Genomic DNA, 21,844 nt, shown 5'->3' with positions numbered 1-21,844 from the left:
CTGTGTGGTGGCCTCATTTAGGCAACTTCGTCTAATTGAATCCTGGCTCTTCTGCTCCGTCTACTCTATTCTCTTACTGATCTCAGTGGACAACAACCCTGCCCTTCACCCCCATGGGAGCCACCTCATCTTACACCCCACATTCTACCCTGGTGACTCTACCTTCACAGTATGTCTGTAACTCACACTTCCTAGAGAGGTGCGAACGTTTGTATTTTGAGTTGGGAATGAATAAGATGTGTATCTGTTTGCTGAAATTCATTAAATTGTATACAAACTGTGCATTTTGCTATGTAAATTATACTTAAATATGTCTATAATTTACATATTGTATATAATTATAATATACAATTACTGTATAAAATAACATATGTTAAGTTATATCTAAAAAAATAATATGTGTACCCTCACATAGAGTCCAGTCATTTCTCATCAGCACTATTACCTCCATCACTACCCTGGTCCAAACCACAGTCATCTCTTACCTGGATCACTGTGACTGCCTTTTAATGGGTCTCCCTTGCCCCCAAACCCATCCTAGTCCCAGGGCAGAAGTCAGGAAGATCTTTAGCAGTCACATCAGAACACTGTTACTCCTCTGCTCACGTGGCACTAGGAACAGAAGTCCTGCAGCCAAAAGGTCCTCCCAGTCCATCCACAGCTCTCTCCAGCCTCACCTCTTAGTGCTCTTGTCCATCTGCTGCTCCAGCCTCACTCCAATCACAAGATATTGGTACTATTCCTCAAACCCGCCAGGCAAGTTCTGGCTGTTCTCTCTGCCTGTAATGCTCCTCCCTCAGACAGCTGCCTTTCTCACCTCCACCACGCCTGTCATGGATGCTGTGGTACCAGGCCAGGTCCCCTCCCTCCAGGAATGAAGCTCCTGCCCCCAACTGTGGGAGTGTTGGCAGCCTGTGTAAACTTCCAGCTGAGGTCTTCTCCACAGAGGACCTACCCTTAGTGGAAGAACTACTTTGACTAAGATCAGGTCCCCTCCCCAGGACAGCCTGCACCCAATGATTGTAGATGTGCATTAGAAAGCCCTGGTTCTTCACCCCAATTCCGGACAATTCATAAGGACTAGCTGCAGAGCCCCTGACAGGGTGGGCAGCAGCTTCTGTTGCACTGTACTACAGCTCAACTTCTTCCCGTCCAGCCCTGTTTCCAGCACTCCCCGATAATTCTTCCTTCCTCCATCTCCCTGTCCGCTTGGACAGGACACCCCCAGCAGACAGCTCTCCCAGTCTTACTGGCTAGAATGCATCACATGCTGCTCCTCAAAAGATCCTGCTATGCTACTTCATTCACTGCTACATTTCTAGCATTCAGCCCCTGGCACACAATTTGTACTCATTATTTGTTGATTGGATGAATCACTGAGTGCCTCTGTGCAAGACCCTCTATCTGACGGACGATGCAGCAGACCTGGAGTCCGTTCCTATGATGGTCTATTCCTGGCCCTCAAATGAGACTCACTGCCTCTTCTATCTGTCCCTCATTACGGTGGCTCTGACCAGGGCAACGTCCCTGTGACTTGGTCTGTCCTAGGTGGGTTAATATAAAAAACAACAAGTTTTGACCTAAATGGGTTTTCCTTTTGCCAGAGGTGTTCTAAAACACCTGCTGTTTGTTTCATCTACTCCCTTTCCTAAAATGCTCCCAACCCTCCCCAGGCCTTTGCTTCGGACACTTCCACAGTGGCAGCACCTTCTCTACTACCACAATCCACTTCCCATCAAGGCTCAGCCCCAGGGTACACCCACAAACCAGACTTTTGTCCCTACGGCTATACTGGCTCACTTGTGTAGCCCTGGTTTCCACCTGCCCTGTATTCTAGAATGTGGTCTATAGGTCCTCTCCCACCTACACACAAAGGAGTAGCCTTATTTACCTATGATCAGCACAGACCTTCTCTCCAAAAGGGTTCAAAGTTTTGTCCATAAATAGGTGAAAGACCCACATGTGTATTATCTAAGGCAAAATCCCACCCGTTTTCTTCTGAATCTTCAGATGCATTCTGGTTATTTACTTATTTATTTATTTATTTTTTAGACAATCAACCTACTGTCTTCAGGCCTCACTCAGTGAGAGACAGCCTGGAGAGAGCTCAGATTCCCTGAGCCTTCACAGGTAGCAGATGCAGCAGCAGGCATTACTGGCTTCATTTAACAAATCAGGAAATGAGATTAAACAAACAAACAAACAAAAAACAAAAAAAACCCCCTTCTGTAACACATATTTGGTGAGCAGCAGAGGACGGAAATTCAAGAATAAGACTATCTGACTCCCAAATAAACAGCACTAATTCTCGTCCTCAAGAAGTTTATAATCTAGTTGTAACCATGAGACAAATAAATGAAAAAAGGCAAATAACGATAAAGATGTTCTTACATACAGCAGGGTTTCTCAACCTCAACACCACTGGCCTTTTGGGCCAGATGATTCTTTACTGTGAGGGAATGTCCTGTGTGCTCCAGTGTTCAGAAGCAGTCCTGCCCTCTACCTACTAGCTGCCAGTAGTGTCCCCCTTCAGTTGTGAAAACAAAATGTGTTTCCAGACACTGGCCTGTTAGAGAACCCTTGATGTAGACACATTGCAAGGCTTATCTTAATGACCAAAGCAATCATAAAATATCACTATTAGGATCCTCCTAGCCTGTTCTCAGAGACAGGTCTGCAGTGCCCCTTTAGCAGCTGTGCAGGGCCTTTCCACACCGGCTGCTGACTTCATTATTCTACCACCCTGCCTGCATTTCCCCTTCAAGCATACTTATTTATTTTCATCGGTGTATGTCTCAGACGATGTCTTGAAATCCTTTCTGGAAGGACACAGGGTAGGGGGAAATATAATCCAATTACAGGGCAGGAGGAAAAACACAAATCATAAAGCAAATACGATTAACTGACAAATTACCCCAGTACTGAAAATTTGCCAAATGCCTTTATACAACAATGCCATCAAAGTGTGAGCCAGAGGCCAAGGGAGGACAAGAATTCTTTCAGTTCTGTCTCTTTTGGTTAGAATGGGTTTCCCTGAAGAGCTGAGCATGAACATTGCCGAGGAGTGAAGACTTCCAGAAACTCTCAGGAGCAAAGGCCCAGGGATGGGAAGAACCACGAGTCTCAATGAAGTTTTCTAAACATATAAATTACATTTTTCTACAACCCAAAACCTAATCATCCACTTTCCGACCAATATGTGGCTATAACCTAACTTAGAAAAGAACCTCCAAGCCTAAAATAAAATCAAATATATAAGAAATACTGTATCCAAGAACACAGAGTAAAATAGGTGTAGGTGTTAACAGTGGCTGGCACATACTTCCATATACATGATAAATATTATCATGTATCTCTTATTGTATATATTCAGATAGCTTTCTTATATTTGGGTACAGGGTGAAAACACAGGAACAAATCTTTATATTTCCTCAACTTTACCTAGAAGTGGAATCACAAGCCTAAGAATTTACAGCTAATACATGATAGCATCTTGAATCCAGTTTGATTCCATGTTCAAGGCTCATTTCACTGTTATACAACAACTTCAAAATTTGCTAACTTACGGGATCACCTTAGAGCAGTGATTCTCAACTGGGGCTGATTCTGGCCACCGGGGCTCTGCTACATTTGGTTCACTGGTATATTTCCAGCACTCAGCCCCCGGCACACAATCTGTACTCATTATTTGTTGAATGGAAGAATTCACTGAGTGCCCCTCTATGCAGGACCCTTTGATGGATGATGCAGCAGATCTGGAGTCCATTACTATGATGGTCTATTTGATTGTCACAGCTGGGTGTGTGTGTGGGGGTGGTGGTAATGGCATCCCAATGGGTTAAGGCCAAAGATGCTAACATCCTACAACACACAGTATGGTCCCCACAACAATTAGGTGGTTCAAAATGTCAAGAGTGCTAAGGTTGAGAAACCCTACCTTAGAGGAAAGGTCTTACCACTATTATTAGCCAGGAAAATGGAGACCGAAAGTATGCTTACATCCCAACAGATATTTCTTCCTTTGCCTTTAACCTGCTTTATTCTAGCTGTCCTCTCCACCATGGCTGAATGGACACTGCTACCACAGGGAAAATACTAGGCTCTCTGCTCCTTCCCTCTTTGGACTCCCAGACACCAGAAAAAGTATGTTCAAGCCACATAACAAGTCAGGAGATATGAATGCAGAGTCAGGAAGCCAGGAAGTGCAATGATGCACTCTCCACAGCACCATGGTCTTCTGGGTTTGTTAGTCCAAAGTAAGCATGATTTTACTGGCCACCACCCACAACTCTGGTTTCTGGCTAAGCAGCTCCTGCTCCCAGCAGCTCCTACTATTTACCAGTCTTTAAAAGACCACTCAGTAGTGATCTAGATTATTATCATGTCCTTCAGGACAGTGGTAATTAACCCCGACAGTCCTTCTGAACACTTGAAAAGACAGAGACTGATTTCAGGAGATTTTAAAAGAAAGGAAACTCAACTCCTATCCTGCCAGAGTTTCAATTCCTTTTATTACTACCTTTTAGATTTCTAGAGCACTTTATAGCCTGGGGAGCATTTCTGTGTCTACCTATGCAACCAAAGATCACAACTGTACTGTGAAGAAACCAGAGCAAATTATTATCCTATTCCATTCTAGGACCATGGAGAGAGAGACTGCAGCAAGAGGCCAGGGCCCGGTGCTCTGTCCACTCTGCCAGGTTGGAATGTTTGGCTGCTGGCCTGGTTGCAGACTCTCGTTCATTTGTACCTAGATAATCGCTTAAGCATCTTGACACACATAATGCTTACACAGTATAAAACTTGTGTCCTACAAAGGAGTTTATCATAAAGTTAGAAATTATATGGCAAAAAACAGAAGAAAGACTAAAGAAGGGTAGATTATACACAAAAATTGATCTATGGGGTGATCTCGGGGTCCTGGGATCACGCCCCTTCTTGGGCTCTGTGCTCAGCAGGGAGTCTGCTGGAGGATCCTCTCTCCCTCTGGCTGCCCGCCTACCCCAGCTTGGCCTCTCTCACTCCTGCTCTAAAATAAATAAGTAAATCTTTAAAAAAATGATCCAGGGATGCCTGGGTGGCTCAGTGGGTTAAGCCTCTGCCTTCAGCTCAGGTCATGATCTCAGGGTCCTGGGATGGAGCCCTGCATCCGGCTCTCTGCTCAGCAGGGAACCTGCTTCCTCCTCTATCTCTGCCTGCCTCTCTACCAACTTATGATCTCTCTGTCAAATAAACAAATAAATAAAATCTTTTTAAAACAAATAAATAATACAGACAAAGCATTTTAAAACAAAAATTCCTTTAGATCGTCACTTACACAGCAAAATTTTTCCCTTCCTGACTCATGAGCACCATAATTTATAATCACTGAACATCTGCTCAATTCTCCAGGGAAAGATCTACAAACTACACATCAGGGAATGCTCTTGGAGATCAGCACTTGGAAAAACCCAACTAAAGTTCATCACTTTTGCTTTCATGCACAGTAAGTCTAGTTTTGTCTTTGTAAATTATGCAAACCTCAGCTTACCTGTTGCAACCAGTATTTACCATATACCCTTTGTGTGAAGGTACTGTTGAATGTGGTAGGGAATACAGAGGGGACTGTGGCAGTCCCCTGCCCTGAGAGATCACATGGAAAGTACACACACAGGGACTGGGCACATCTAGTGGAATAAAACAGGAAGAATGTCAACAACAACGAATAAGGTAACCTCATCTGGACCCTGAAAAATGAGAGAGATGTCATATAAGAAGACAGAAGGAGAAAATACTTCTGACTGAAAGAACACAGATGTTCAGTTCAGTTGTGGTAGTGTACAGCATCACGGGCTTAAGTTCAAAACTAAAAAGCTCCACATGTATAAAAAAGGGGCCTTACTTGCTCTCAAAGAAAACACTAGCTCCCTCTAGTCGCCTTGCAAAGCAGATATGAGGAACAAGACAGAATCAGGGTGACCCTTTTCCTGTCAGCACAGACAGGCTGGAATCAGGGATACAGGCCCTAGGCTGGAGGAGTGCTCCTTGGGCTTCAGTGCTGTCAGCAAGAGGATGGGGGTCTCTCCCCCCTCAACTCTCCCGGGAACAAAGACCAACTCCTGCAGCACTTGTGCCAACAGAGTACAATTATGACAAACTGCTCTACCAGTTTTGGGGGCTTATCTGCACTCAACCAGAGGACTAGGAGAGTCTGTCCCCCAGGGTGCGCTTTGGGACCACCGCCACGGGGTTAAGGAAGGCCCTATCCCAGATCACCGCTTGCCCTACAGGCTCCAACCCAAGCCACCCTGATGTCTCAGCTCAGCATAAACGTGGTTCGTTCAGCTAGGGGACCTTGGGGACCAAGCCATAGTCCCCCAAATGGGGGCACTGTCACCAGATTCAGGTCTCTGGCAGGAGCAGTAACAGTCCCACCAGCTGGGCAGAAACATGCAGATTGCAGGTGTTCACCCCGCCAGTGAAAAGCCACAGAGGGGACTGGGCCCCAGTTTCACACTCCGGACCATCTGAGCACATCCTGGCTGCTGTAGACGAGTGGCAGGAGCTGGCTGGCGACCAGGGCCGCTCCCCAGAGGCAGGCGCGGCTCCTCCACGGACCACGGGTGGGCGACCGAGGGCTCAGTGCAAGCGCCAGGAGTGAGGGCGGATTCGCTGAGGACAAGCGGAGCACGTGCCCATGCTCGCCGGCTTCCTCGGGCGGAGGACAAAGTCCGCGCCCGCCGACCCTGCAGTTTGGGCACCGGGCACCGGGCGCGTCGGGGGCGAGAAGGGCAGGGCCTGCGCGCGGCTCAGACCCCGCTCCAGACCCCGCCTCGACCCCCGACTCGGCCTTTCGCTAACCCGGCGCGCACTCACCATTGTGGTTGACCCAGGTCGGCTTCAGGAGCTTCATTGTTCGGCCGCCGCCGCCGCCGCCGCCGCCGGGCTGAGGCGAGAGCCGCGTCCCTCAGCGCGCCCGGGCCATGGAGCCACCGCCGCTGCTTCCTCCCGCGCCGCCCTCCGGCCGCTGCCCGCCCCGCGCCCTCAGCGCCGCCGCGCCATTGCCGGCCCGCGCCCCCCTCCGCCGCCACAGCCGCCCCCCGCGCTCGGCCGCCGCCGCCGCCGCCACAGCCGCATCCCCTGCGCCGCTCCTCCTCCGGCGGCTCCCGGGCAACGCCGGAAGTCACGGCGCGCACCTGCCAAATCGCCCCGGCGGGAAACCGCTCCCCACGCGGACGGGGCCGGCCGGGCTTCTTCGCGGGCAGGGGCAGGGCAGTGTGACCCCACTTGGAGCCCGCCTGGGGCGCGGTCGCCGACGAGGAGCTCGACTAGGAGGGCGGCTGGCGAGCTGGGCCTCGAGTTGCAGCCCGGGCCGGCGAAGCCAGGAAGGGTCGGGATGGCGTGAACGGCCCTCTCACCAGCTCTACCTCGCTGGTGCCGAGTCCGACTAATTAGCTAGCTTCCGTCATTCATCAAAACGCGTGTGTTGGGCATCTCGCGAGCGCCAGGCCACGTGCCGGAGCCGGGATGCTGTGGCCGGCAGTGGCCGGGGCCCCGCAGTTCGGACGAATGCCGGGAGGTAGCTAGCCCTGAGGGCTGGGACGGGGGACTGATCGAGGGGGAGACCGAGACGAGTGCGTTTAGGAAGATCGGGACCATTTACAGAGACGTAGGCACTTGTACCCGGAAAGACGCCCTCTCGGTCACTCTGGCTGCACTGCGGGGTCTTAGCCCTCGCAGGGACACAAGCCGACGACCTAGAGCAACCGCTAATGCAGTTGTACTCTCAGCAGGGAAGAGCTCGCAGCCACCCGCAGACACGGAAGGGAGGACGCAGAGGTACGTGCAAGGAGCTCGGGGCGTGCCCGCGCGGCGCCGGGGCGTACGGGGCGGGGCCACGTCAGGGGCGGTCCAGGTTCAGCCCAGCCCTCAGTAGCCGGAACGCGGGAACGCGGAGCGACGGGAAGGCCGGAACTTTGAGAGGGGCACTGCGGGCCGGACCGCCAAGGGGCGCGCGCCCGGAAGCAGCGGGTTGACTGCCAGAGGGGCGATGGCACTCGCGGTGCTAGGGGTTTCTGCTCGCGCTCTGCGCTCACGGAGTTGGTGAGTGCGGACCACAGCAGGGTAGTGGGGTCCCTCGCCTTTGCTCTCTCGCCGACCGCCGTTGACCACTTTATCTCAGGGAGGAGCTAGCTGATCGCGCCTCTTCCTGTAGATGAAAATCCAAGGACCCTGGCGAGCAGGGACTCTGCCCAAGTGCTCTCTGGTGTGAACGGGGGATTTTGGCAAGTCTCCCACGTTGACTTGTCACATCCAGCAGTTACCAGGGCCCCAGGTTTTAAGGGTAGCATATTTTTTTGCTCTTTTCCTGTTTAGTGAGGAGAGTCAGATATTTATATATCCTTTTGTCTTTTTCAGGCTCCTGGGAACTTGGCAGACACAGATTAGAGATACCCACCAGCGAGCTTCTTTATTATCCTTCTGGGAACTAATTCCCATGAGGTAAACTACCCTGGGCCCGACCCTTTGGGGGTGTCTGCAGGAGACTGATGTACATATGAGCAGAACAAGACTACAGGACATTTGGTTTGCAAAATTATTTGCCTGGAAAATATCTTGGTTAAATTTACTATTTTTTAAAGATTTTGTTTATTTGACAGAGAGAGAGACACAGCGAGAGAGGGAACACAAGCAGGGGGAGTGAGAGAGGGAGAGGGGCTTCCTCTGACCAGGGAGCCTAATGCTGGGCTCAATCCCAGGACCCTGGGATCATGACCTGAGCTGAAGGCAGATGCTTAACGACTGAGCCACCTAGGTGCCTCTCTTGGCTAAATATAGGTAGATGCTTTTCTGTTTTTCAGCATTCTGTATGTGGAATACTGCTGCCTGTAATCAGAAAACAAAAATTAAATATAAAAATGGATTAAATAAAAATTAGTTTTAAAGGGATTGTTGTACGTTTTAAAAGACACAGCACAGATATCTGATTTCCCAGAGAGGTCTAGGGAGGCATGAGGATTAGCTTTTCCACCTAGGAGTCTGGATGCTTTCTAGGGACTTGATTCACAAGGCTCAGTCTTGATGCTAGAGGATTTACTTATTTTCTTTCTTAAGATTTTATCTGAGAGAGCGAGTGAGCCCAAACCGGGGGAGGGGCTGAGGAAGAGGGAGAAGCAGACACCCTACTGAGCAGGGAGGGTCCCCTGGCTGGCTGTGAGGCTGGAGCCCAGAACCTGGGGGGATCATGACCTGAGTGGAAGGCAGATGGTTAACCTACTGAACCACCCAGGGGACCCAGAGGATTTACTTATTTTTAATAGTATATTATCCCCATAGGAGATCTGTTCCTGAGTGTACATTGGACTTTTGTGAATGCTTTTAGGATGGGAAATTTGTTAAGAAATCCCAAAAAGTTGAGAGACCTAGCAGTCACTTTTATTACTCAAATGACTTTTACAAATCACAAATTCAGGGGTCCTGGGTGGCTCAGTTGGTCAAGGATCTGTCTTCAGCTCAGGTCAAGGTCCCAGGGTCCTGGGATTGAGCCCTGCATTGCATTGGGCTCCTTGCTGAGAGGAGAGTCTGCTTGTCCTTCTCACTCCCCCTTGCTCATGCTGTCTCTCTCACTCTCTATCTCAAAATCTTTTTTTAAAAAATCACAAATCCATTTAAAATGTGAGTAATGATTTTCTAATTCATCAGTTTGGTGTTTTTAGTTTCCACTGCAATCCCAAGGCACACCTGAACCCAAAATGAAAGATGAGTACTTACTTTTAATTTATACCCTGGTGGCCCATGAAGTTTTTCTAGCCCTTCCTGGGTTGCCAGTGCCCACGCAGTACTGACAAGGATCCTGGGTTGGAGGCCGACCCCTTTCACACTCAGTTCATGAGGTTAGACCCACGTATAGTTCCTTCCCCAGTGGAGAGCACAGTACAAGTTCTGGGCACCTCACCCAGCACCATGTCTCTCAGCAGGTTTGCAAGGCTGAAGAGGAAAATGTCTAATGTTTGCTTTATCCATTAGAGCAGAACCTCTGCGAAAGAAGAAAAAGGTAGATCCTAAAAAAGACCAAGCAGTAAAGGATCGTCTGAAAAAGAGGATCAGACGACTGGAGAAAGCTAGCCAGGAGCTAATTCCCATTGAAGATTTTATTACACCTGTGAGGCTCTTGGATAAAGCAAGGTAAGAGTTCTCTAGGGTCGAGGTTCTCAGGACAGATTTCCATCATCTTCAGGTAGTTGTATTTGCATTTCACACCCGTGAGGTGAGTGGGCATGGGCTGACTAGGTCCCAGTCTGAGTCCTCTTCTCCTTGACTGTGTTTTGTGGGAGGTGGCGAAAGCATTCCTGGGTGGTGCTTCTGAATGGCTGACATGGGAAGGAAATCAGAATAACTGTTTGATAACCCAGTTCATGTTGTTGCTTTTTTGCAAGCTGAGTTTTAGCTGTGACTGATAACTTGAGCCTTGGGTCTGCAGCCCTTGCCTCATCTTGATGGTAGAAACCCCTTAGCCTCTAGCTTTATGGTACAAATATTCACAGTTGTAATGTGATGTGTACAGGTCTGGCAGAGTTGCTGCCTTGTAAAAAGCGTGTACCATTTATAAAGTAACAGTTTGCCATACAGGTGGGACAGAGCAAGTGCTTTTTTGATGTTCTGTGGCTGATCTGGGCTCTGATCTCCTTGGGACTTGGGTGTCCATTTCATGACACCACCTAACATTTCCATACTCACCAAACGTAGTCTCAGCCTGGGGTAAGGGAAGGGCTTCCAGTCTTCTTAGAGCCTCACTGTTTCTTGTATCCATGTAAAGCAGATGGCACTGGCTTCCAGCATCAGTTGCATCCGCTACCACATGACCATTCCGTTATTTATCCCTAACTTCCATGTTTTCCCCCAAGTCCCATCTCTGTCTGGCAGTGGAGACGTTTTGGTCATAGGCAGTCACCCAGCCTACCTCGCCAGTGAGATCGGTGCTTCCCAGCTTTACACCTTTGGATTTGTGTGTTCCCAGACAGCGGCCTCCTGTGGAGCTTCCCTTTGAGGAGAGTGAGAGGAGAGCTCTGCTTCTGAAGAAGTGGTCTCTGTACAAGCATCAAGAGCACGAGAAGGAGAGGGATGCCATCAGGACCATGCTCAAGTCCCAGCAGGAAGCTCTGCAGGAGCTGCAACTCATGTCCCCAGAGCTACATGCAGAGGCCACCAAGCGGGACCTCAGTCTGTTCCCCTTTGAAAGAGAAGGACCAGATTACACACCACCAGTCTCCAACTACCAGCCCCCTGAAGGCAGGTACCATGATATCACCAAGGTATACACACAGGTGGAGTTTAAGAGGTAGAGCTGCAGGCACCTGCCCGCAGAACACTCTGCCCTTTAGAGCCAGGAGGATGAGGGCTCAAGCTTGCTTGTCACAGAACCAGGGATGCTGTGAATAAATATGTTTAATCAAGTGTCTGTCTTATGCGTGAGTCAAAATTAATTGACCTGAAGACTGATAGAGGTGAGAGATGGTGCCCTTGTCTGGTACTGGGAGAGAATGACCAAGACATTTACCGCTGCTCCCCAGTAAAAATGAAGATTCCAGTTGTGTGGGGCAGACACCACCAGCAAGAGGCAGCTATGTACCTCAAGAGCAGAGGAGAAGGATGTGTAGACTGTGTGCTGTGCGTTGTCTGTGTACCTGTGCAGACAGGAGAGGCTGGGCCTTCCCACTGGGGAAATGGAACATGGGACCTTCCCCACATCCCTGGCAGGGCCATCTTTGGGTTTTAAGCTGGGGAGGGAAGTGGAAGAGAGTGGAGCAAGTCTGGCACCCACTACTTAAAGTTGCTATGCTCCCTAGGAGGGGACTCTCGATTCAAGTGTTAGTCTGAGAGAGTCAATGTGTGCCAGGGCTGCAAGAGCACAGTACCACAGACCAGGGGCTTAAATCACAAAAATTTGTTTCTCATAGCTCTTGAGGCCAGAATTCCCAAGATGAAGGTGTTGGCAGGACTGGTTTTTCCTGAAGCTGTTCTCCTTTGCTTGCAGAGAGCCACCTTCTCCCTGGGTCCTCGTAGGGTCCTCCCTCTCTGCCTGTCTCTTGTAATAAGGATACTAGTCAGATTGGATTACGGCCCAGTATTATGACCTCCTTTTAAATTAATTACCTCCTTAAGTACTCTATCTCTAAATAGTCCCATTCAGAGGTACTAGTGGTTAGAGCTTCAACACAGGAATTTGGTGGCAGGGGGTGGGGAACAACACAATTCAGCCAGAAATAGTGAAGGTCCAGTGAGCAAATAGAGCCATTTCTCCCAGTGACTTGCATTGCTACCTCACAAAGTGTTTGGGTTTTTCACCGCCTTAGTGCAGATAAACCAAGAAAACATTTCATTTGAGGAAGAATTCAAATTATTTTCTTCTGGTATGGGGTTCATTTTTGGTTTAAAAACTTACTAAACATTTTTACTGGATAAAAACACTGCCTAAGGATTCTAAGTTTGTTCGTTCTATCTTTGAGACAAACACTGAATATGGCCACTTTTCACAACCTCACTGCTCCCTTAAGGTCCATACCACTGCCACATTTTGTCTATTCCACTGCTGCAGCAGCCAACTGATGCCTCCATGTGGCCACTTCCCCCCCTGCCCTCCCCTAGCCCCCTGTAAGCTGCTCTGCACAACCACCAGAGGGCTCTGTAAAGCACAAGCCAGGGCAGGCATCTGGCTACTCACCACCCATGATCACAACTTACAGACCCCCATCCACCTTCCCCCCCATCAGCACATGGCACCCAGTGTTCCTTGTGGACTGTGGGCTGCTTCCCCCTGTAAGGCTCAGGCCTCTTCATCCTGGTCTCGACTTAGATGCTGAGGCCTTCCCCACCTCCCTGTTGGTTTTGTTTTTAGTTTTATTTATTTACCAGATAGAGCACAAACAGCAGGAGTGGCAAGCAGGCAGAAGCAGGCTCCCTGCTGAGCAAGGAGCCTAATGTAGGACTCAATCCCAGGACCCTGGAATCAGGACCTGAGCTGAAGGCAGATGCTTAACTGAGTGAGACACCCAGGCGCCCCTGCAGGTGCTTTGTTGTAGTGCTTTTCAAACAATAGGTTTCATCCATTAGGTTATATAATCAATTCATGGGGTCAGGGTCAGCAATTATAACTTTTTATTTTGAAGTAGTTACAGATTTACAGGAGGCTGGAAATAAAGATGCAAGGAGAGGCTGTGTGTGGTTCTCCCAGCCTCCCCAAGAGTTAACATCTTACATGCCACATACAGTGTGTAAGAAAGAGACTGACCTAGGCAGAGTCCAGAATGCATTCAGGTTTCCCACTGTGTCTGCACTCACCTGTGTGTATGTCTAGCATTGCACAATTCCATCACACATGCAGCTCTGTAGGAGTCAAGGTTCCATTACCACAGGATCCCCTTATATACCCTAGCCACATCCACACCCTCCTTCCGTCACTAACCCTTGGCACCATTAGCCATTCTCTATCCCTATTATTACATCATCTCACCAATGTTACATAAATGCAACTATGTCATATGCACCCATTTAAGATTTTTTAGCTCGGTATAATTTACTTGAGCTTCACCCAAGTTGCTGCACATACAGCAGTTTCTTTTCAGTGGCACAGAACTGCAAATGTCAGTGTATCACACCTTGTACAGGTAAGGATTGTTTTGTGAGGCTTATTTCAATCATATATGCAGTATATAAAGTATGTACCAGATCACAGAACTTGTTACGGGTTTCATGCAAAAAATTTGAGGGCTGCTCTATCTTCTCCCTGCCCATTTTCTTCACAGCACTTAAGATTATTTTAGACTTATTTTAATTATGCTTAAATGTTTATCTCAGGCCCCTAAACTCAACTGGAGCTCTTTGAAGGCAACTTGCCCATTTCAAGAGTGCAATCCCAAAGCCAAAGGCCCCACCGGGCAGTGTAGTAGGTGCTCAGATGTTGGGAGTTAAAAAGTTAAAACAGGAGCAGACGTAGGAACATTCTGTGCAGCAATGATTATCTATCAGTAAGACTCTGACAGAGAGCGCATTCAGTGACGGGCAGCCTCCAGCCCTAAACAAGCACATAGAGAATGTGGATCCCTTGTGGTGAGCCCTCAGGACTGCTGTGCTGGCTGCCACTGCAGCAACCCCCGCCCCCGCCTGCCCGCCCTGGGAACCCCAAGAGATCATACACAGATTGCAAAATTCCAATGTCCCTTCTTCTGTTTCAGAGTGAAGAGAATGCCTGTAGCTCCCCAGCTTCCCACTCTCCTCCTTGGCTGGAAATGCTCCAGAAAGTAGCCACAGACACAAGACAGATACCCTGGCTGACTCAGATATCAAAACACCCACGCTGAGACAGGCTCTTCTTTATACTCACCCCTCTGCTCCTGGGCTCCTATGAGCACACCCCCCACCCACTCACAGGTACATGCAGTCACAGAGCAAGGCAGCAGCGGGGGTGGGCAAGGTCGGGGGCCTGTGTGCAAACGCCCCTACCACTCAACGGGTACACACACACGCGCGCGCACACACACACACACACACAGAGGGAGAGGCTACTGGGGACCTATGTGTAAACCCCCCCCCACAACACACATACCCTGGTACACAGAGTCACAGGGAAGGATCACTGGGGACTTGTGTGCACACATCCCTTCCGCTCACAGGTACATACATAGGGAGAGGTTATTGGGGCCCTATGTGCAGATCCCCCCAAACTTACAGGTATGTGCAGTCACAGGGACTCTTGGAGTAATACAGGATGACAAGGCAAAATCTAATTTTTAATTTGTGCCTTTCCGAAGTGATGGGATTATTTTGCCCCCAAAAATGAGTTAAAAGATGTCTGACCTACTCACTGCCTGTAGCCAGGCTGGGGCCCAGTCGTCGGGGGGGTGGGGTGGGGGGACTAAAGTGGCAGCTTGGCCAGGCAGAAGCAGAGAGGCTGCGGAGCACACAGCCAACCTCGCCCTTGGCACCATGCCACGGGACCTGCTCTGCAGCCACAAGATGCTAAATCATTTCGTTAGTGATAAAAAGACCTCTTCAAAAACTCAAGTTCTTGTTGGCTCATATGCATATATTTTAAAAACACCTACAGGGGTGTAAGTATATAAAATTCCCATACTCTCTGAGCACAATAATATCAGATGCTAAATTTAACAATCTCAACTATTAAATTGCGGATTTAATTTTCAGTCTGTCTGAAATCACATGTGTAAAATGGCATTTGAGATAATCTACATTTTCTAAAACCAACCAAAGGAAATTTTAAAGGAAGGAGACTAAAATTCCACACACCCTGGGCTTGGGTTTCTTGAGCCAAGAGTCTATGATCCCGTTTAATGCGAGACTGTGTATTCTGTAGCTGTGTTCGTTTCTTAAAAACCAAGAGGCCTATCTCCTACGAAGAGCAATGCCGCAGATGAACTTAGTGAGTGGGCTAATAACTCCGTGTAAGCACCAGGGGCTGGCAATGCACACTGTCACCAAGCCAAGACCAGGAAAGGTATTCCCCACAGCACGACCATTTAGTTACCTCATGTGTCCACTTGGGTCAGGTCTACTGCTCAAGAGTTTACCTGAGAATGCTGTTGTCCGGGAGTGGAGCATGAATTGGCCTGAACTGGCTGCTTACTGGGATCTGCGGTGGTGTTTGGCATCCTGGGAGCTGTGCAGTGGGCAAGATTGTTTGCCAGAGCAAGGCAGCAGCGGGGGTGGGCAAGGAGGGCTGGAGACCCCAGGCTCTGTGTTCTAAGCCAAGTGGAAAATTCAGAGACTCACTAGACTGAGCTGGTCACTGTCCTTAGGGTCCTGCGACAGCCCCACTTGAAACAGATGAGAGGAAGCCGTTCCGGAGTATTCATCACTGGTCTTTCTCCTCCTGTGGTAGAGGGAGGTGCCAGTCTGCAGGAGGGCTCTGCCTCAAGGCCCACACCAGGGTGTGCTTCCGTGTAGCCTGGACTCTTGCACGTTCGCTCTCACAGAGGGACCGCTGTGCAAAGGAGACCCCTGGTCACTTCCAGCTCACGCCGCCCCTGTAACTCCCTTCTCCTCAGGCCCCTTCCGAAAAAGCTGGAAAAATGAAGTGTGAGGCACATACCACTCCAGAACTTGGCTGCTTCTACCTAATAAACCTTGGCGATGATTCCATACTAAAACACAAAGATCTAGATCATTCCTTCTCCTAAGCTACTGTGAAAACTATTGTACAGATCACCATCATTTGAGTAAAGTTTAAAATGTCTTGTTCTGGGCCTCAGGACTTGATGCCTTCAGTTCGACCTAATCAGATTTACCTGCTGAGACCAGCATCAGGCCAAGCTGAGAGGAGCACAAGAGTCTGAAAAAGTGGCCTCAGTGGGGAGGATGAGGTAAGAGACACATGCCCAGGGAGCTCTGGACAGGGGAGGGAATCCAGACAAAAGACAATAGGTACCACTCAACCAGTGGGCTTTTCTCTGCTACTCTCTTCCCAAAATAAACACGGGGCAGTACCTTATAACCATGAAAAGTGCACTTGGTAGGTGCCAAGCACTATGTTGGCCTTTTTACAGATATAATTTCACCTTCTCTATCTCATTGTCTGTCTTTGCTCAAGCTCTACTGTCTTAAACAGAATGTTTTTGTTCTTAACTTATAAAACAATCAGAAATGCAAAGGATATGAAAAACTCCCAGACTTCCATCCTGTGGTGAAACTAACAGCTTCCCCAACACAATTTTAGACTCAAATTTTAGTGCTAATAGTGTTTCCCTAAAGATGGAATAATCTACTGCCTAGTGTACTTCCATGGTTTATCACTAGGTATACTACGGGTACCTTTCCCTGCCCAGATAGATTGCTATCTATTTTTTTTAATGGCTAAGTTGTACCCCACTGTGTGGAGGAAGTTACTTGATTACATGTCTGCTAGCAGCATTTAGGATGCTTTCAGTGTTGGTACTATCATAGTGATGCAGCAGGTATTTTGAACTTTTTAAAAAAAGATTTTATTTATTTGACAGAGAGAGCACACAAGTAGGGGGAGCATCAAGCAGAGGGAGAGGGAGAAGCAGACTTCCTCCTGAGCAGAGAGCCCTACGTGGGGCTTGATCCCACGACCCTGGGATCATGACTTGAGCTAATGGCAGACACTTAACTGACTGAGCTGCCCAGGCACCCCAGGAATTTTGAAGTTTTAAATGCACTGTTACCCAGTTACTTCCCAAGGATGGACTTTCAGAAGTAAAATGAGGAGGTCAAAAGGTATCCTTTTGACAGATAAGATAATCAGAATAAGTCAACACTCCATCAACACTGCACAAGGGCCCCTGACTCTCCAAACCCTTATCAACACTTCTAACATTTCACTGGGCAGAAATCACTTGTCATTTGACCTTGTATACCAGGTCATTTAATTTTCTTTTTGAATGAATTCCTTCTTTGTGCCCTTTGTCCATTTTTAAAAAAAACGTAATTATTTGAGAGAGAGAGGGGGAGAGAGAAAGCAGGAGCTGGGGGAGAGGCAGAGGGAAAATCAGGGAGCCTGCTCAGCAGGGAGCCGGACACAGAGCTCCATCTCAGGACCCTAGGATCATGACCTGAGCTGAAGGCAGATGCTTAACCGATTGAGCCACCCAGGCACCCCCTCTCCCCACTTTTCTATCCTGAAATCATTCCCATTTTTGTGATAAGAAAAGCTCTTACTGAACTCTCCCTTAAAAAGTTATTAATTTCTTGCCATACAGACAAGCTATCTTTCCCAATTTTTTGATTTCCACTTATATTAGACGGTCATCATTTTCTTTTATACAGAAGCATCTGTTTGTCTGTTTCAATAATCATATACATTTAAGCATGCTGAAGCAGCTGCCAGCCCTGCTGAATCTTCTTCCCCCTTCACCATGAGCACTGCACCCTCAAGCTTCTCTTCATGTCCCCATCCAAAATAGTTCCAAGGCACCACTACCTATTCTAGAATGGAATGAAAGTGCCAGAAGGGAAGGGGCTCTGTTCTCATCACTCCTCTATCTTTAAGAGCTCCCAACATGATAAATATTCGCTGAATGAATAGAAAACCAGAACCACCTCCTCACTGGTCTCTTTGGCCCACCATAATACACTCTCCCACCCTGGCAGTCAGACTGATAATATCTATATCTGTCTATATATATATATATATATATATATATATATATATATGTATTTTTTTTTTTTTTTAAGAAAGGGAAGGGGAGGGAGGGGGGACAGGGGAGACAGAGAGAAAGAGAAAGAGAGAGAGAAACCCAAGCACGCTCCCTGACCAGCGTGGAGCCTGATTCCACAATCCAGAGATCACGACCTGAGCGTAAATCAAGAGTCTGTCACCCAACCAACATAGCCACTCAGGAACTCCCTGCCCCCACTCCCCTTTTTAAGTAGGCTCCATGCCTAACCTGATGTTCAGTGCTCCTGACCCGGAGATCAATACCTGAGCTGATGTCAACAGTCAGACGCTTAACCAAGTGAGCTACAGGGCCTTCAGACTGATCTTTTCAAGATATAAATCAGATCATGCTTCCCATGATCTGTAAACCCATCTTTACGCCCCACCAGGTCCCTGGTACTTCCCTAGCCTCATCCTCTACCCCTCTATAGCCCACCGTCCTTAAGCTCCAAGCACCTGATCCTTCTTTGTGCTCCTCAGATGCGCCCCGCCCTGGGCTGGGTGAAGGCTGTTAAGGCTGGTTCCCGGTCTTTCAGGCCTCAGCAATATCAACTCCTCTGCAGGCCTGCTGAGGACACTAACGCTATTAGGGGATCCCTCCTCTCTCTCCAAACCCCTCTACATTCTCTTCCTTTCTTTGTTCTTCAGTGTCTGAAACCCCCGTTGATATACTAATATTTGTTATTTCTCAAAAGGAAGGAAGCACAACCAAAGGGGGACCCAGACTGTACTCCTCTCCAGCGCCCCGGGCCTGGAATGTGGGGAGGGTGTGGTCCGTGCACTCGGACGCCGGGGCAATGCACACCCACGGCCCAGCGCCACCCCCAGCTCCCCAGTGCACCTGGGCCTCCGCGCTCCGGCTCTCCTCCCACTCCCGGCAGCTGGCCAGGTCGCGCCGCCACTGCTCGCAGGCCGGCCGTTCGCCGTGGACGTAGTAGTGGTGCAGGAAGTGTCTGGCGCTGCGGCAGAGCTTCCACTCCGCGCGGTAGACTTCGCAGGGGCGCGGCGGCTGCAGTGAGAAGCACGCCTGAGCCAGAAGCCGCTGCACTACCCGCCTAGGGACCTCCATCCCACCCCTTACTTGGGAGAAGCCTCGGGTAATCCGGTCGTTCGGCCCAAGGAGGTCCCTGCACGTCTAGGACGCCCCTAGCACTCACCCGCCAGCCTCCACCGTCCGCCATGTCCGGGCAACTGCGGAACCCCGCCTCTGAGCTCGCTAGCCAATGAAGATTGAAGACAAGCCGTACCGTGTGATAGACGGATAGGAACCAATGAACTCTGCGCTGTGACGCTGGACTCCTCCCCCGCCTCCTTGACACGCGCCAATAAACAAGACTTCCGGACTGAGCCGCCAATAACAGCCGGGGGGCGGTGACGAGCGGAGGAGGTGCTCAGGATGGCCAAGGGGCGGAGCGGGCGGGGGTTGCCGCGGGGTAGAAAGCTCTGCGGCGCGTGGGGCTCAAGAGCTGACAGTGGCCCTTCCTCAGGTGCCTGGCGGGCCTCCCGGGATGCACAGCCACCTTGTTAGCTATTTCTGAAACTACGGGGTCCACGCCGATTTTCAGCAATTTTATTAAATCTCAAAAGATAGGGTTCGTTTTCATAAGCACATACTGAGCATTGGCTCCCTGTGGCAAAGCTGTCAAGTCTTTGGATGCAGGGGACTCAGTGAGGGTGGCCTGCTGTGACTGTTGGGAGTTGGGGTTCTAGGGCGCCGGATGATCTCCCGAGGAAACGCAGGCTGGTAGTGGAGGTGAGCGAAGGGTGTTCTGAGCACAGTGGTGAGCTGGTCAAAGGCGTGGAGGCTGTGTGTGACACAGAGTAGAGGGGAGAACCTTGCTAAGTGTGGGGCGCCTTGCATGTCTGATTAGGAGTGAAGGCTTTACTCTGAGGCGTGGGAAGACATGGAGCCTTTATAAAAAGGAGGTGACAAGAGACAATAAAAGCAAAGAGGCTCGTGATCTGCGGAGGAGCCCTGCAGTACCTACACAGGGGTTCTCCAACTTCCACAGATTTAATCCTCCGCGGGGGACAACGAAGTTGCTGGGCCCACCCCAGTATCCAGAGTGGGTCAAGACTGCCTGAGGGTGGACCAGAAAGCTGCAATTTAACCAGGGGTCCTGCCAAGCTGGCTCACAGACCAAGCTTGAAGACAGAGAAGGCTGCAGGCCAGGGTGCAGCAGTAATGACCAGGATTTTTGCTCTGGGTGACCTCTCCCCTCTGTTACCAGAAGTTCACCAACAGGATCCACCCCTGGCCCAGGCAGGAAAGTGTGGCTCAAGCAAAGGACCAGGAGTGTTTTCATTGCTTACACAGAAGATGTTGCTTAGGGAAGACAAAAACCCAAGGCCAATCAGCGTCTTACCGTAAAATTCATTATGCATCAAATGACACATTAGCCAATGTGATCCTGCAAATGGCTGCCTACCCACCAGGGGCGCTTCCACCTCGGCTAGTGAAACACAGACCCATTAAGGGGAGGATCAGGGAAGTTACAGCAGTGCTTCATGCCTGTTGAAACCTTGTCCATGTCAGTGGTGACCCTTTGAGCCATAGCCCAGCCCTCATCTTCATGACAATCACCTACGCTCTTGATCTGATGACATGTGGGTGGACCCTGGGCCACCATCCTGAAGGGAACATCCTCTCTTGAGTGTTGTGGGAGTTCTATCCAGAGACAGACCCCTCTACCTTCAAGCAGGAGTCCTCCTACAAAAGGAGACCCTGTTCGGGCTGATGATCCCCAACGCAGGGGTCAGAGAGCCTCATCTCTCCATACATTCTCCAGAAGACTCCCAGAGGAGCTCTTTTCTAATGACAGGATGGAACAAGGGACACCTGCAAGCAAGTCTTCCTCCACCTCCTGGTTGGTGGCCCAACCAACCCATGTTGCTACCTAATTAAACATTTAGAGGCAATCCAGGTTTAATCATTGCCTGTTTTTATTTGAAATTCTTGATGTAAAACTCTTTTCAAGGAACAAAAGAGATTAAATTAGATTAACATGTCAAAAGAGCTCACATTATAGAAAGTGATCCGAGACCAAATTAATGCTAATAAAAAAGGTAGGCCAGCAGAACCTTGGATAATTTAATACATTAAAACCGGGAGTGGGGGGTAGGGAAGGAGAAAGAGGACTGTATCTTTAGCACTTATTTATCCTAATATTCATATTTGTGCTACATCATGAAGCTGTTTTACCTTAGAACAGATTCATTAAGGAGCTAATTATTTCCATATGAAATCAAATTAGAAGATGAAATGTATTCAGATCAGGAATCCGCCTTCTGAAGAATGGTTCTTTGAGGGTGGGGAGAATATCAAGATGTAAAATAAAAATAGAAACACCCTTCCTCATACAATTGCAGCCAGAGTAATGGGATAACCACTATTTATAGAGCTTGTATCTATTTAAGCCACTTTTTTTCTAGGCCAAAGGCAATGCTCTAAGCTACCGACCTGGAAAAACAAGGAATAAGTGAAAAAAAGAGAAACAACACCTCAAGTTAGAGCAGTTCAATCCCCTCCATTGACTTGCATCAGGAATTAGGGAACTCTGCTTTGGCGAAGGCAGTGGGAGCAACCCCTCAAGGGCTGAAAGCAAGAAGGAGCAAGGAGGAGACTGCCTGCCAGACCTCAGAGTGAGGTTTCTTCTTCCCCAAATCATCCACCGA

General features: G+C 49.0%; 3 protein-coding genes across 7 annotated transcripts in view; 1 reads left to right on the top strand and 2 right to left on the bottom strand.

Moving 5' to 3' along the window:
- Positions 1 to 7,155, bottom strand: part of LOC116572230 (protein HIRA) — an 85,172-nt gene extending 78,017 nt beyond the window's left edge. For 3 of the 4 annotated variants that reach the window (XM_032311070.1, XM_032311074.1, XM_032311075.1), the window contains exon 1: positions 6,856 to 7,154. In XM_032311070.1, the coding sequence (XP_032166961.1) occupies positions 6,856 to 6,892 (37 nt within the window). In that variant the 5' untranslated portion in view covers positions 6,893 to 7,154. Of the gene's footprint in view, positions 1 to 6,855 lie in introns of all 4 variants that reach the window. The other variant, XM_032311067.1, reaches the window with a different exon arrangement.
- A 99-nt stretch (positions 7,156 to 7,254) lies between these two features.
- MRPL40 (mitochondrial ribosomal protein L40) lies at positions 7,255 to 11,435 on the top strand. The gene is made up of 4 exons (XM_032311081.1): positions 7,255 to 8,082; positions 8,398 to 8,481; positions 10,006 to 10,164; positions 10,997 to 11,435. Exons 1-4 carry the CDS (start codon positions 8,030 to 8,032, stop codon positions 11,319 to 11,321), a joined length of 621 nt encoding a protein of 206 aa, XP_032166972.1. The 5' UTR covers positions 7,255 to 8,029; the 3' UTR covers positions 11,322 to 11,435.
- On the bottom strand, positions 10,113 to 19,431 carry C13H22orf39 (chromosome 13 C22orf39 homolog). Of its 2 annotated transcripts, XM_032311083.1 has the most exons (5): positions 19,327 to 19,431; positions 19,011 to 19,178; positions 15,766 to 15,976; positions 10,940 to 11,066; positions 10,113 to 10,349 (listed from the first exon to the last, which is right to left on the bottom strand). In XM_032311083.1, exons 1-3 carry the CDS (start codon positions 19,348 to 19,350, stop codon positions 15,848 to 15,850), a joined length of 321 nt encoding a protein of 106 aa, XP_032166974.1. In that variant the 5' UTR covers positions 19,351 to 19,431; the 3' UTR covers positions 10,113 to 10,349; positions 10,940 to 11,066; positions 15,766 to 15,847. The 2 variants fall into 2 exon arrangements, with proteins under 2 accessions (XP_032166974.1, XP_032166973.1); XM_032311082.1 differs by lacking the exons at positions 10,113 to 10,349; positions 10,940 to 11,066 and having other exon boundaries at positions 15,957 to 16,056; positions 19,327 to 19,406.
- Positions 19,432 to 21,844: the final 2,413 nt, after the last annotated feature.

Source organism: Mustela erminea, chromosome 13, assembly GCF_009829155.1.
Source record: "Mustela erminea isolate mMusErm1 chromosome 13, mMusErm1.Pri, whole genome shotgun sequence".
NCBI classification, from domain to species: domain Eukaryota; kingdom Metazoa; phylum Chordata; class Mammalia; order Carnivora; family Mustelidae; genus Mustela; species Mustela erminea.
Note: the sequence above shows the minus strand (reverse complement) of the source record. Positions and strands in the feature narration are given on the sequence as shown.